The sequence below is a fragment of the Prinia subflava genome, chromosome 1 (genome assembly GCF_021018805.1).
Source record: "Prinia subflava isolate CZ2003 ecotype Zambia chromosome 1, Cam_Psub_1.2, whole genome shotgun sequence".
In the NCBI taxonomy this organism is placed as follows: Eukaryota; Metazoa; Chordata; class Aves; order Passeriformes; family Cisticolidae; genus Prinia; species Prinia subflava.
In genome coordinates, this window is record NC_086247.1 from 23,631,190 (window position 1) to 23,645,067 (window position 13,878).

General features: G+C 40.9%; 1 protein-coding gene across 3 annotated transcripts in view; it reads right to left on the reverse strand.

Annotated features, from left to right (window-relative positions):
* The window catches only part of ESRP1 (epithelial splicing regulatory protein 1), a 45,252-nt gene that overhangs the window by 8,119 nt on the left and 23,255 nt on the right, over nucleotides 1-13,878 (reverse strand). The window contains exons 14-15 of one of the 3 annotated variants that reach the window (XM_063391007.1): nucleotides 6,966-7,071; nucleotides 3,861-5,478 (exon numbers count right to left, since the gene is read on the reverse strand). In XM_063391007.1, the coding sequence (XP_063247077.1) occupies nucleotides 6,981-7,071 (91 nt within the window). In that variant the 3' untranslated portion in view covers nucleotides 3,861-5,478; nucleotides 6,966-6,980. Of the gene's footprint in view, nucleotides 1-3,860; nucleotides 5,479-6,965; nucleotides 7,072-13,878 lie in introns of those variants that run through there. The other 2 variants (XM_063390989.1, XM_063390998.1) reach the window with 2 other exon arrangements.

The window sequence follows — 13,878 nt, forward strand, 5'->3', positions numbered from 1 at the left end:
TACACATCAGTCTCCTGAGAAATGCAGGTGAAGCTGCTGTGCGCCTTTCCATGTGGTGAGCACGTGCCAGACGCTGCTGCTGCCTGCGGAAAGCGGGGACTGCTGGGGAGCTTGCAGCACACACACCTTCCTCTGGAAACTTTGATGTAGAGGCTGAGACTGGAAGCTAAGCAAAGCCCTAGGTGATCCTTTGTTTCCTGGAAGCCAGCAGGGCAGGTGGAGGCACACATGGGCAGCACAGACAGAGCCAGCAGCCTCTGAATTGCAGCAGCCCATGCAACTGCCCCTGTGCATGGAAGGACACAAGACATGGGATTTGGTGGTAAAAATCTCAGAGCAAGCACTCACAAAATCCCATTCTGCTGCTGCTGCTTCTTTATACAGTGATGGATAGATTCTGTCTGCAGGCACCAATGTGTAGCAGCTCTCTAAAAAGCAAAACAGGCTTGCTGATTAAATAGGCCATCTTTAAATTTTTTTTTTGCATTCAGTTCTGTACATTCTCATTTCCTTCCCGTGCTATTATGGTGAGCTCTCACTGCTAAGTGCACTTAAATGTGACTGCAGCCATGTAAGAGAGGACTCTCCTCTGTCTCTTTCTCTCTTGTCCCTCCCCATCAAGGATCTCACTGCAGCTGAGTTCACACAGCTTCAGCTCCTGCCCAAACCTCCCAAACACCAGCAGCAGTCCACAGCACTCCCCCTCCAGGCTCCCTGAGTGTGCTGAGCCCAGGTCCATTCTTTTATTACCAGTCAGGCTCAGAAATCAGCATGCGATTAGTCATTAATTGCTTTGGCAGACAAGGCTTGTAGCTTTTGAGGTCCAAACCACTCCTGCATTTGTTTTCTCCTCTGTGGTGCAACAAGACTAGGTGGGATAAGCTTCTTCCCTCCACCTGGCCATCACGGGAAGCCTTGACTGAGCGTGGGATAATTTGCTGTGCTAGTGCTGTCAGCAGGGCGAGAGCCTCCAGCTCACCTGCCCTAAATTCCCCCTGGGTCCCCTCAGGCCGTTTCATTGCTGGTGACTCTCTAGTGACAGACCTGTGTTGTTGATGGTGCTCCTTGGTTCTGCACTGGCTCAGCACTGGGGCTCCCTTGTGTGTGCAGCCACCACTGTTGATCCAGCTCCAAACTGTGTTCAGTAATAACCAACTCTGGAGCAATTAAAGATCTCCATTGCTTCTCTATGCCCAAGAATGCCATGGACCCTCAGAGCTATGCCCAGGACCCAAGGTGGTGTGTGGTGGCACAGGGCTGGGTGCAAGCATGGCTGGTGAGGAAGAAGGGATTTCCAAAGGGGTTTGCTCTCATACTATGAAATCATAGGGGCATAGCTTGTAGGCAGAAGTGATACCTTTCATAAACTGAAGAGATAAAGTTGAGAAAACCCCCAAAGTTTGGGCATGAGATGGGATGATATTGGTGTGTTTCAGACAGTTTGTCACAGGCAATGAGAGCCAGGCAGGGTAGGGCTGACTGGAGTTCATGTGAGCCCCTTGCTCAGCTATAGCCACTCAATCAGTCATCTCCCTTGAGCCCAGCCAGGCTGATGTGTGCAGCCACATTGCTCACAGGATTTAATGAAGAAGTGGGATTGGTATTTAATAACTTTTTTTCAGTGCAGTGACAGTCAGCTTTTCCAGCTGTTTTCCAGCTTGGTTCTGTAGGCAATGCTTTGGCCATATGTCATTTCAGCAGGGTTTGCTGCAGCTCTGTTACTGCAGTGTCTCATTGCAGGAGCTCCCAGAGCAGACCAGAACTACAGTCCCTGGGAAGATGCAGGTAGTATGCCAAGGAACTGCCACACAACATGCAAGAGCCACAGAAGTTTTTATCACCACGCTCCATTTACACCATGAAAACAAATTTTTCCTTTGTTTCCTTTAGTACAGCATGACCTTCCATCAGCTTCATAAACCAAGCAGGGCAAAGGTGGCAATGGTGGATGAAAGCAAACTCCTCTTGCTTACACTCGCTCTGACAGGCCAGACGTGTTTGCCAAGTAGCCCGTCTGTGACCTATGGTGTGTAAAAGGATCACTTGGCTCCCTTCTGGGTGAGGATACAAGAGAGCACAGTTGTTTACGTGCCCCTCCAAGTGACTGATGATTAAACAACAACAAAACAAGGAGTTTGTGTGGCTCCAGGAGCTGACTGTGCCTGTCAGCACATGCTGAAATAACCAGCTGTTTTGAGGGGGTGGCAAGCCCAGCAAACACAGGCTCCTTGCCTGAGTACAGCACCAGAAAGGGACACAGTCTGCATGGGAGATGCTGGGGAGTGGACCATGCCTGCCCATTGCTGTCCGCTCTCCTGGGGCAGCACTTTGACATCCGCACAGGATGGTTGGTGCTTGGATCTCCTTTCCTCCCCTTCCCTCCCAGTGAGGGGCACAGCCCAACTCTACCCTATTCCCAACTCCAGAGAGGCCAAGCACATGACTCTGGGAAAAGCAGAACAAGTCAGAGGCGGGAGCACAGAAAAAGAGAATTCAAACACCTGAGCAATAGATTCACATCTCAAGTTCAATCAATACTCTTAACCTCAAGAAAGTTACATTGTAGAATTGGACTTTCATCTTTACTGATGGAGTCTCAGGCTTTCCTGCTTAAATAAATAAAATTGCCTCTAGCTGAGAGCCTGCCTAACTGAGATAATGGAGACATTAAGGGAGAGCAAAGCTGTGAGATTCACCAACTAATTTTGCAAAAAGAAAGAACATACACATTTCCCCTCTTTGTAGGAAACATTTCTAGTTTGTTTCCTAAAACATACACACATTATAAAGGGGAAATAGTGTTCTATTCAGCTTAAGGTTAAATGGTATTTAACCTTAATAATAACATTGTAATGAATTTAACATTGTAATGAATTTAAACAGAGACACTGAAAAGGAATATAAAGGATTCAGTTCTGAAAATATAGAAGCCAAAAATTCTCAAACATGAGAGAGCTCATGAAAAATAGCAAAACATATATGATCTGAGTTGGGGGGGCTAAGATATACAGCTAACTTTATAAAACCTGAGGTCAGGGTCCTAAGAAAAAAGCAGTATCATCACAAAGATGAACATCTGAAGAGGACATCTTGTCCACATCTGTGCCTGACAGTGGGACCAGTTATACCAGTGCCATTTCTGATAAGTGCTTACCCAACCAGTCCCAAAAGATTACCAGGGTGGAGACTGTGTTCCCTCCCCAGGCAGTTCAGATCAGTATTTAACTGCTGCTGGTAGGAGGTTTGTTCTGAACCCTTAATCCCTGCCTGTAACTCCATCCCTTGCTCCTGGTCCCATGCACAATGGGAAGAATTTATTCCTTCTCTCTTCGTAGCCACATTTTTTAATATACTGTTCTCATACCTCTCCCCAGCCTCCTTTCACTGAACTAAGTAATGCTAATGCCTTCAGCAGGTCTGGGGGAGCTGTTTTCACATTGTCTCCCTTCACTCTGCAGTTTTTGAGCAAATTGTTGGTTATAAGTTTTTGCTGAAGTTTTACAGTTACACTGTAGAGAATACTTGGAAAAATACAAAGACATCCCAAACAAGAAGCCCACTTGTGCAACCCAACATGAAGTTTCTTTTTGCAAAAGCATTTCATTATTTTTGCATTCAGTTTGGGATTTATATTTCCAAACCTTTTCTGGCCTAGTGCTACCCATCCCCTCATTGTCTGTCTCTATTTACACACTTGAGATATTCCTGCACAGTTAATAGGCAAAAATTCTGTTCCCCTATCACTGCCCTAGTGGCTTATAAAGGCTAATTTTCCTTATGCATAACTACTAATTTGTACTTGTGCTACATAATTAAAGGCAGAACCATTTCCTCAGAAGGAAAAATTTGAAATACCATTTAAAAGTATTTTGCATCAATTAATCATGTTCAGTGTACTCATGTTTACAGAATAATGACTTTTTAAAAAGTTTTAAAAATACTTTAGACTGTACCAGTATCAAGTTTTCCAGGATAAAATGTAAATCCAGATTACTATGGCTGTAGTGAGTAGGGGAGGGTTGCACTGAGGAAAGAGAAGGGCAAAGAAGAATTAAAGCAAGGGAGCAAAGATTGTGTTTTTTTAATTAGATACTAGAAATGAGATTATCACTTGCCTTGTCTAGAAGACTTTTTCTGCTTTGTCATCCCACCACCCTCTTTTGGTTTTTCTCCCCTTACGCTTACTTTCAGGGATACCAAGGCACTGCTGTGGATTTGGGTTCACAGTAACTAAGAACTCCTACAGCACCACCTACCTAAAGTGCTTGTACTTCTCAGTTCTGCAATATTTATTTTGAATGTGCCAAAGAACCTACACAATTTGCCACTTTTAGCCTCATACATCTCTTTATTTCAGGGTTTCCTTCCCCCTTTCTGCAGCACAAATGAGGATTATAATTGCCATAGAAAGGTGTAGTGAGGTACTCCTGTGCCTGAAGCCCAGTCCCAGGGCAGGCAGGGACAGCAGGGACTGCTAAAAGACAGCAGTTATTGAAGAGCATGTGGAGCATCCGATTTCTCTGGCAAGAGTGACAATTGTGGTGCTGGGTTACTTGCTATAGTCCAGAGAGACCAAGCTCAGACTACCTGCTCTGACTGACCCTCTCTCAAAGCAGACAAGGCACTGGGTCTTAACTACAGGTCACATTACTTTTCTTGCATAGAAGACAGTCAAACCCCAAGAAGGGTGGGGAGAGCATGAAGTGGAAATATAAAAATAAGACCACAGGAAAGAAGTTAACTGCATTTCTCATTTTCTGAGTATGCACTGTGGTGAAAGTTTGAAAATATCTACTCTTGTAAGCTTTTAAAAATTTAAATACCTGAGTGCATAGGAAAAATGTACAAGATAAGAATCAGAGACAAAGCATTTAACATCCCACACCTATTTTTACAAAATTACAGCATTTTTTTCTTAGATAATCCATTTTCATTCCTAATTATTTTTGCACTGTGTAAAATATGCATGCACATAAAGTTTACAGTGGCTTCTTTTGCCGAGATTAGACAAATATATACAAGACAAAAGATTTTTTTATTAAAATGTCAAATGCAAAATTAGAGGCTGTAAAACCCTTTAATTAAAATGAACTATTTTAAACTGTGTGCAAAATTATGTAAAAAAGACTTTTTTGCTGTTTCAAAGAATGAAAGAGATCAGACTTTGTACGTTCAGGCTGAACAATTTTTGTGTTAAGAGCAGCTTAATAGTTTCTTTATCAAGCAGAAACACCCTCAAGGACTTGCATGATTTCAGCACCTGTGCTCTCAGTGAAGGGCTTAGTAGTCTGCGTGCATATGTCTGAAAATTGTGCATGAACTTTAAAACAGTAAGAGATCCAGCTGGTCACTTCCAGAGTTCTGGTGGTTTTTCTCTTGAGCACAACTGGCTTGAGAAGCAGTAAAGCTGGAAACATAACCAAAATCTCCATCTAGGCTCGCTGTGTTTGTTCAAAACATCAGAAAGGGTAGAGGAATCTGCATGAAAGAGTTGTGCTGATCACTGAACACCATGATAAAAGCAAATGTTAATTTCTTGATTTCCTAAATTTAAAAGCTTTACAGAAGAATCAAAAGCTTTAGTTTTCACCTTATGCAAACACAGTTTAAATGATATTTTCTACTAAAGTTAAGAGTGCTTCACTAAGAGAATACCAGAATTTATTCACTATTACATGACCTTTTTCCTTCGGAGGTGAAGCTTTATAATCAAGTCCAACATGGCAATGCCATTACTATCTCTCAGTGCCTGCTTTCTGTCTCTGGGCCAACACAGGTACTAGCACTACTAACTGTAAACTGGCTGAAAACAAAGAAAAACCTCATGAGTTTTTCCAGCTGGATCAGCTTCCTGATCTAGTCACTGGATGGCAACACACTAAATGGATGGGAAATGATGCAGCATAGTTTAGGCCAGGAGTCTAGTAAACAGCTAGTTATGGCTCTGACTGTCAGTGCAGGGATAGGATTTAGCTTTACCAATCCAGCCAAAGGCTGGCTTGTTAGACAACAAGCTGAGATGGTCACTTTTACACATGCAAAAGTAGCACACTTGGAGCAGATGACAGAGAGGTGATGCTGCAGGTAAAGACTTTGACCAGAAGTAGATTACACCCTGGGCTAAGTTGTCTGTGTCAAAAGCAGAAGAATTAGAAAAAACGAACGGTTTTGTTGCTAGTTTTCAGAAGAAAAGCTGAAAAAATGAATAGAGGAAAAAAACAGGCATAAAAGAAATCTAATCTCTTCTTTGATTATGTATTTTTTCAAAGACTAGAGATTACAGACGCATTTTTTGCAAATACATTTCTATATATTCCTCTGAGACTACAATAGGATAAGTCACATGGTCCATCAATACACTGCTTTGCAGTCCAACTTACATTTTTCTGCACAAATGCTTTCTGGGTGACTTCACCCTTTGACTGTTCCTACATGGAAGATCAAGTAAATCCAATTCGAAAGGCTGAGGTGGCCTGATCAGAAAACTCACAAAAGCAAGAGAGTAGCTGCCATTATGAAAACTACTTCATTACTACAATTTTACATCAATGTGAAGCTTAGACACTGGATTCTGTAGTTGCCTAGAAAGTGGCTCATTCTGTCTAACCAACACCTCATCCTACTGGATTAGGAGAGTAACATCTCCACACTTTGCTCCACAGATAAAACCGTGTGTGAGAAGCTTTCTGCAGGCTCCCAGTACTGATATTAAAGCTTGAAGTAGCACGCATTTGAAGCCCTGGGAAATATGCAAAGCAGCAGCCCTTAAGATGACTTGAGTAGTTAAAATCCTTTAAACTGTGTCTTCATAGGGTTTTACGTATTGTAGTGTGACATTCTGGACACAGCAAAGTGTAGCCACCTTCTCAGGGCAGCAAGTGACAAATTATGTTGAGTATGGTGGTTATCTGAATAAAACACTATGATACCCCCAAACTCTAGCTCTTGGGGTTTGTTATCCTTACCTTCACTAAGGAACTCTAACTGCTGGGGCCTTTAAATGCAAATCCATTCTTTGGACACTGTCCTGGCCGCATCATTTGTGTGTACAAGTCCATCCTCTGCTGCATACTACAAACACAAGTTGAGATAGAAGCAATCAGAAGCCAAACTAGTGCAGAAGAGAGCCAGCAGCTGGCTATGCAACCTTAACCTTGTTTAAAGTGCTGGGCAGATATCAAAGTTCAGGCTGCAGAGTTAGGCATTCATAATGCTCCCACCACCATGGCATTAAGAGCAGTTCAACAACAGAAACAACACTGGTGTAATCAGCTTTCCCTAACAGCACAACACACGAGTACACACAGGATCTTGTTGAAGACCACTGTCTCCAGACTTTGGCAGCCCCAACTTACTGATCTCAAGAGAGTGTCCCTGGAGACAAACACCTCTTGCACAGCCACACATGCCTGAAGTCTCTAAAGGAAAAGTTAACAAGTTCACTACTAAACAGATTTGCATAGACCACTTACCCTTAAAGTTGTCCTAATACTGAAGGATGTCACTGCCTTCTCCTACTTACTCCATCATTTTATAAAAGTAAAAAAAAAATATTATGGACTCACTCCTCCAAGAGCCATGCTTCTTGCTCAAAGCTACTTCAATAATTTTGCTTTATCTTCGGAGCATGGTATCAAGCCATTTCCATCACCATTTCAATGCTATTCCTTAAACCTGGGATAACCTCTCCAAAACCACACTAGAGAGGTAGCTCCCAGAAAACCTCCACTTCTGTTCTCCCAGCTCAAGGCTACGAAAATATGAGAAATTTTCTACTGGGCTCCATCAGTCTTCTCTTTGCATCCTTACATCAGTGTTTCAATCCTTAGCTAAGTTGGTATTCATGAAGACTGACTTAGCCCAAAGGCTACTGTCCCAAGATGCCTTGTTGGAGAGTCCTCCCTCCACCTGAGTCCTACAGTGCTAGCCTATATTCCACCTCTCTAAATTAAAGCTCATCTTCTTGAGTGCCTCTGTAGCTTCCAAGTCCAGTAGGCACATTTTCCCCCAAGCATATGTTCTCATCATTTTTCAGTCTTGCCCTCACTGAGTCTCCATTATCTGCAAAGCCCTGAGCCATCTTTATGCAGTAGAGTATGGAAGGGAATAGTTTAATCACAGCAGGTAATGAGTAAATCCAGCAGACAAGTCATTCCTGGACACTATATATATATATATGTTCATAGCCTCCCTTCAGAGAAACCTCTTCAAGGTGTTTCAGGAAGTAAATTAAATTGGCTGAGGTTTTAACACTGCTGTTTCTAGAGGGAACAGCTATCCATATCTAGAAAGAGAGCTGCTTTTCCTTTTTCCATAAGAACTGCTTATAATGCTTGTTTATCCCCACAACTGTCTTCCCAGGTACCTTTGTGACAACATCTGCACTGGTGGTTCCACTAGATAGTAGAGATAGTCTGGTGCCAAGAACAACACTTGTAATCATTTTTGTCAATTTTCAGCCTATTGTCAAAAAAAAAAAAAACAGCTGTAGGCAAGACTTTATGTTGTAGAGTACCATCTTCATACAAACTTATCACAACACTTCCCACTAATCATTTCCTGCATGCCCTTTCTGTTACATTAATAGTCACACTAATTCCTAAAAAACTACTACCAAAGTCAATACACCTTTGTACTACTCAGCTTCTCAAATATAAGATCCAGGGGTCAGCTTATGACACTAATGAAGCTGAAAATAAGTCTTCCCCAAACAGTGTACCATTCAGCTTTGGAACTTATAGCCATCACATGCTGTTTCCGCCCTTCTTTTTTTTTTTTTTTTTTTTTTTTTTAATGTAGCTATAGAATAAGGATATGAATCCATGGCAGATATGCCCATCCATAGTTTGGATGCAAGCTCCAGGTCAGTATCTGCCAAATATATCTGGGGATGGAACACCCCCCAGCTGCCAGCAAGGCAGTATCTGCTTCCATTACTTATGCTTCATGGACTGTTTAGACACAGCATCTTTTGTGGTCAATGGCAGCTGCCAGGTATTAAAGGTTGGAGCCGCAAAGGGACAGGCTTGTCTTGTTTTAAAGCAATATTAATGCCACAATAATATAATTTATTCAGGAGTCATCAAGAAAAATCTTTTCTTATGCCCCAAAATATTAAATCTCTAGATGTTAGAAACTTTGATATTCTTTTTCAGGTCTTTCACAGCTTTTCTCAAAGGCTAAGGGTGCTACCTGCTCCAACTCCCTAAGAGAAGGTAACATATGGACTGTTCCCAGCCAATTCTATGTTCGCCCAGTCTGAGGGGTGACAACCTCCCAGAGGAACAGCAGCAAGTGACTTCGAGTGGTCATGTCTCCAAATGGAAAAGAAGTCAATAGAAGACACATGAACACACAGTGAAAAGTGTCCAGACAGGCATACAAGACAAGTATTCCAGCCTATATTCTCTAATCAAACAAGCCTCAGGAATAAATACTTGCACATTTAACATCAGGCCAGACAGAATTTCTACAGCTGTTCTTAGCAGGTGTATACCACTAGATAATGATACAATGCAAGAGCTTGAACTCTTTCTATATCCATCTAGTTCTTAAAATCAAATATGATATGAAGTACTTCCCAATGCAAACCTTTCTTCCTTATGAATTGATCCTTCTTGGATCTCATCAACAGGCAGATTGGATTTTCTCCAATCAATATTTCTGAGATTGTTGTATTCTCCAAAGAATCTCAAAACACAATTAAGTTTCAGGAATCAGTTCTGGATGCAAGAACAAGTTTTCACACATTCTAAAAGTTGATGTTGGCATTCAAGCAGCATTCATTTTTACACCTCAAGGGATCCCAAATATTCATCACTAAAATAATATGTGGAAACATTGAGGTTCATTGTCTCTCCTGATTTCCTAACAATTTATATTACAAGTGGGTGTGAGTTGAGAGCAGTCAGCATACATCACCAAGCATGTTTTCAGATCTCTGCCAAGGATCCTGCAGGTCCCTCAACAGAACCACAAACATTCCCAGCACTATTTGCACGTAGGAACAAATATGTGCATAGACACCATCTAGAGGTTTCAGTTCTCTCCCTGTAGATTTTCTATCCCTATTTTTCCTTTGACTTTTTAAAATTTGTAATCCATCCTGACAGTTTTTTATTTGTGAAGTATATCAACTATTTTCTTCTTTGTAACAGATACTGACAATATCCTTTCATCAAGCTACTGATTAGCAGCTTCTACTAATTTCAGGACTAATTCTCTGACTGAAGCCAGCAGGAGGAACAGAAAATATAAATGTGTGCACATTACCAAGTAGCCTTCAGAAAAACTCAAAAAAAGTGACAGATTATCCCAGGCTTCAGTGAAGAGCAGATCTTTTTAGAAACTGCTAGGGATTTTGAAATACTCCTTGGGCTAGTTATGGGACATGACTATAATGTGCACACATATACACAAGCTTACAGCATAATGCCTATACTTTCACTACTGGAAAGCAGCCCATGAGGAAATGCAGCTTCAATACAAAGCTTTTTTAGAAGTGGTTCATACAAAAGTTAATAGTAAGTTTTGTGGTATAGCCACTAAAGTTGAAAGTTTTAACACAGTACTTTGTTCACAAAAACTAACAAGACATGTTATTAGCAGAAGTATTTACATAGCCAGAATAATTTTCCTGTTCTAAGATTGGAATGTTTATGCACATTTAAAGAAAGGCTGCATAACTTGACAACAGCAGAAGTAGGAGCACTAAACCATCAGGTCACCTGTTAATCAAACAGAAACATTTAGATCCCTATAACTATATAATCATGGAAGAATATCACAGATGATATTTTCAACAAGGAAGACTTTTTAAATTAAAAAATAATGTTTTTAACAAAAAACCAAAACAAAACACAACACAAAACAAACAAACAAACAAACGCGCAAGCTTTCAGCTCTAAGAAGTCTTATTCCAATATCAACCCAGATCTATCCCTGGAAATACCCAAAGCTCCTTCAGTACAGGTGCTTTCCCACATTTAAACAGCTAACCTACTGCCCAGTCTGCCTACTGAAGTCAACTTCCCAGCTGGATAAGGGCACAATAGCACAACAATAAGCAGGGGAAATGGATCCAAAAGCTCTGCCACAGAGGACTGCAATAATCTGCCCTGGGTAGTGCTGGGACTTGCAACACACCCCTGTAGAAGGCTGCTTCTGAGTAAAGTGAAGCATCCAGCAAGGTACCTTGGTGCCATGAATAACATGAGATCATTGCAAATATTTTAAAAAACCACCTGTATGGATGACACATATGCCTTCAGGCACAAAAGGCAGATCTCTCCCACCATTGAACCATGTTGTAAATAGGCAAAAGGAAAAACTGTACTCAAACTGATCTCTGTAGCAAGCTTGCACAATGTTGCTGTAACAATTAATCCCTCATACAAATCCAAATTTTTACTAGGTATCAGAGGAACAGTCAGAAGATGACTGTAAGACCTGAAAATCAAGTCATTCAGTATATTAAAGAAACAAAAGGAAGAAGTCCCCACCAGTCTCCATGGCAGCATTTTGTATGGTGGGCTGAGTAAAAACTTGGACACTGCTACCAGCAACAACATTTTAACAAGCTTTCCAGCTTTGAAGAAAGGTGGGGTTTGTTTGGTTTGGTTTTTTAATTTAAATAATTTTACTATCCTGATATTCAGATAGCTGTTGATCAGAGCATTACTGTTCTGCTGCTTTCACATACCATGGCAGTTTTACTAATTAAAACCTACAAATGAAGGGATAATGACAGCCTATGGAGGCATGCCACAATTAGTCTTCCCTGCTAATGCACTCCTCCTCTAATGAAATATGGTAGTAGTTAAAGGCATCCCTGCTGTTCTAGTCCTTGGCAAGCTACATTTATTTTGAAAGTGAATCATGAAGTGTCCCCCCAAACATTCTGGTGGCAAATTTGTGACATTAACTAAAGAGTTAAGGTTATTTTGACAAATTCATGATAAAGAGCAGCTCAACAGAACAAGGACAGGTAATGAAGAGTCCCAGGTTCAGACACTCGATTTAAAACTTTTGAACTCAATTTGCTGGACAGCAACTAAAAACCACCATTATGCTTTTATATCCAGTGAGCTCATCACTGCAGATGTGATTTCATGCAATCCAAGCTGACATACATAGCATAAAAATAACAATAAAAACAAAAACACAAGAGTTTAAGAGCTGTGGTCCAGAGTGCTGATGTGATGCTGTTAGTACAACTAAAAGAGGTTTTGTTTCTGGCTGCTGCTGTTCTCCATCTGTGACAGAGCTCCCAGGCTAAATACACATATGGTTGTTTCCTAACCCAGTTCTGTCAAGTGGTGCTGGTTAGCCAGACACAGAGATACGTAAACAAAGCAGCTGGCAGCAGCTCTGAATGGTATCACCCACTTGTTTCTAGGTTTGCCAGTTTTAAAATCCCTGTAACTTAACTGTGCTGCAATAAGAATCTGAGCAATAATCAAGGTTAGAAAAGACTCACTTGTTTCTCATGATGATCATTATGGAGAATCTGACTCATCACAGAGAACAAGTGAGACTTTCTTCTAACCCTGGTTATTGTTCAGATTGGTCATTTTACTTTTATACATACATACTTCTGCATGTAGGCATACATAAATATTAATGCTATATGTATGTTGTACATGTACATACTGCTACAAGGCTATTAGTGTATAATGAGATAACCCACACCTCATCCAGAGTAGAAAGAGACATAAGCACACAGATGAGAACTCTAAGACATGACCCTGTATTTCCTTGTGCAGCAAATGCCAGAATCATCCCTTTATCACATAAAAAGAGCTTTTAACTCAAACCACTTCAATGGAGAGAACTGTACACACTGGCACAAGAGGGAGATAACCCAAACTTAGCCACTATTAGACAAACGCATTGGAACAGACCCATACTCTCAAGCAATGCCTGTATCTCTCAAGACAAGTCCCACAAACGTGAGAACAAGTTTACCTACCCACCTTGGTTCAACAGCACAAGAATTTACCATAGGACACAGAACACAAGAACACTCTCCCAGTTATTTTGAGTTCAAGGACTTCCTGAGCCAGGTGTGGTTTCTGTGTATTCACTAACTCACAATAAATTTCCTGCCATGGAATTTAACCAGTTTGAACCCACACCAGGTTTCAGTTTCCAAATCATGCTTTGGCTATCAGTCCCAAATTAAGAAGGTCCTCTTTCCACTATGCTATTTAAAATATTTTTTTAAAAAGTGAAAAGCATAAATGTATTACTACACGTATGGATTTTGACAGATACTTTTGAGGATTTAAAAGCACTGCTTAAAAGGGATAAAAATGGCATTAGAACTCAAATACAGTAAGATTCAACTTTGTTTTAAAACTGTTTACCCTGTAGCAATAGCTTTCAAGTTTGTATATGGTAAAAGTTTCTATAGGACACATCAGCAACTTCCAAGTAGTGCAGTTATTATTTCCAATGTACATACAGCACTTAGTACACCTAGGATTAGATAAAGGAAAACTCCTCCCTCACATGAATCCTATTGCTCTTTCTCAAAGGCTTGATACTAGACAGAGAGCAAGACCACTGACTTGCTGTCAGAACATGTTGCCAGATATAATTACAAGCTGAACAGTGATATCAAAGACTGACAGATCCCGAATAACTTGCTCTGCCTCCTTTTCATTAGGAGTTCACTAAAGCTATTTTAATAGCTTAGAAGGCATCCATTTCTTTACACCACTGGTTTCATCACTGAAGCTGTAAGAGCATTAAGACAAGTCTGAGAGTTTCACAATTTCTGATAGGTACTGAAGACCAAACCGGTATCTCCCTCCTTTCCACCATTTAAGTTGATTTCTGTGTGGAAAATTGAGTTGGACTATAACAAAGCAATTT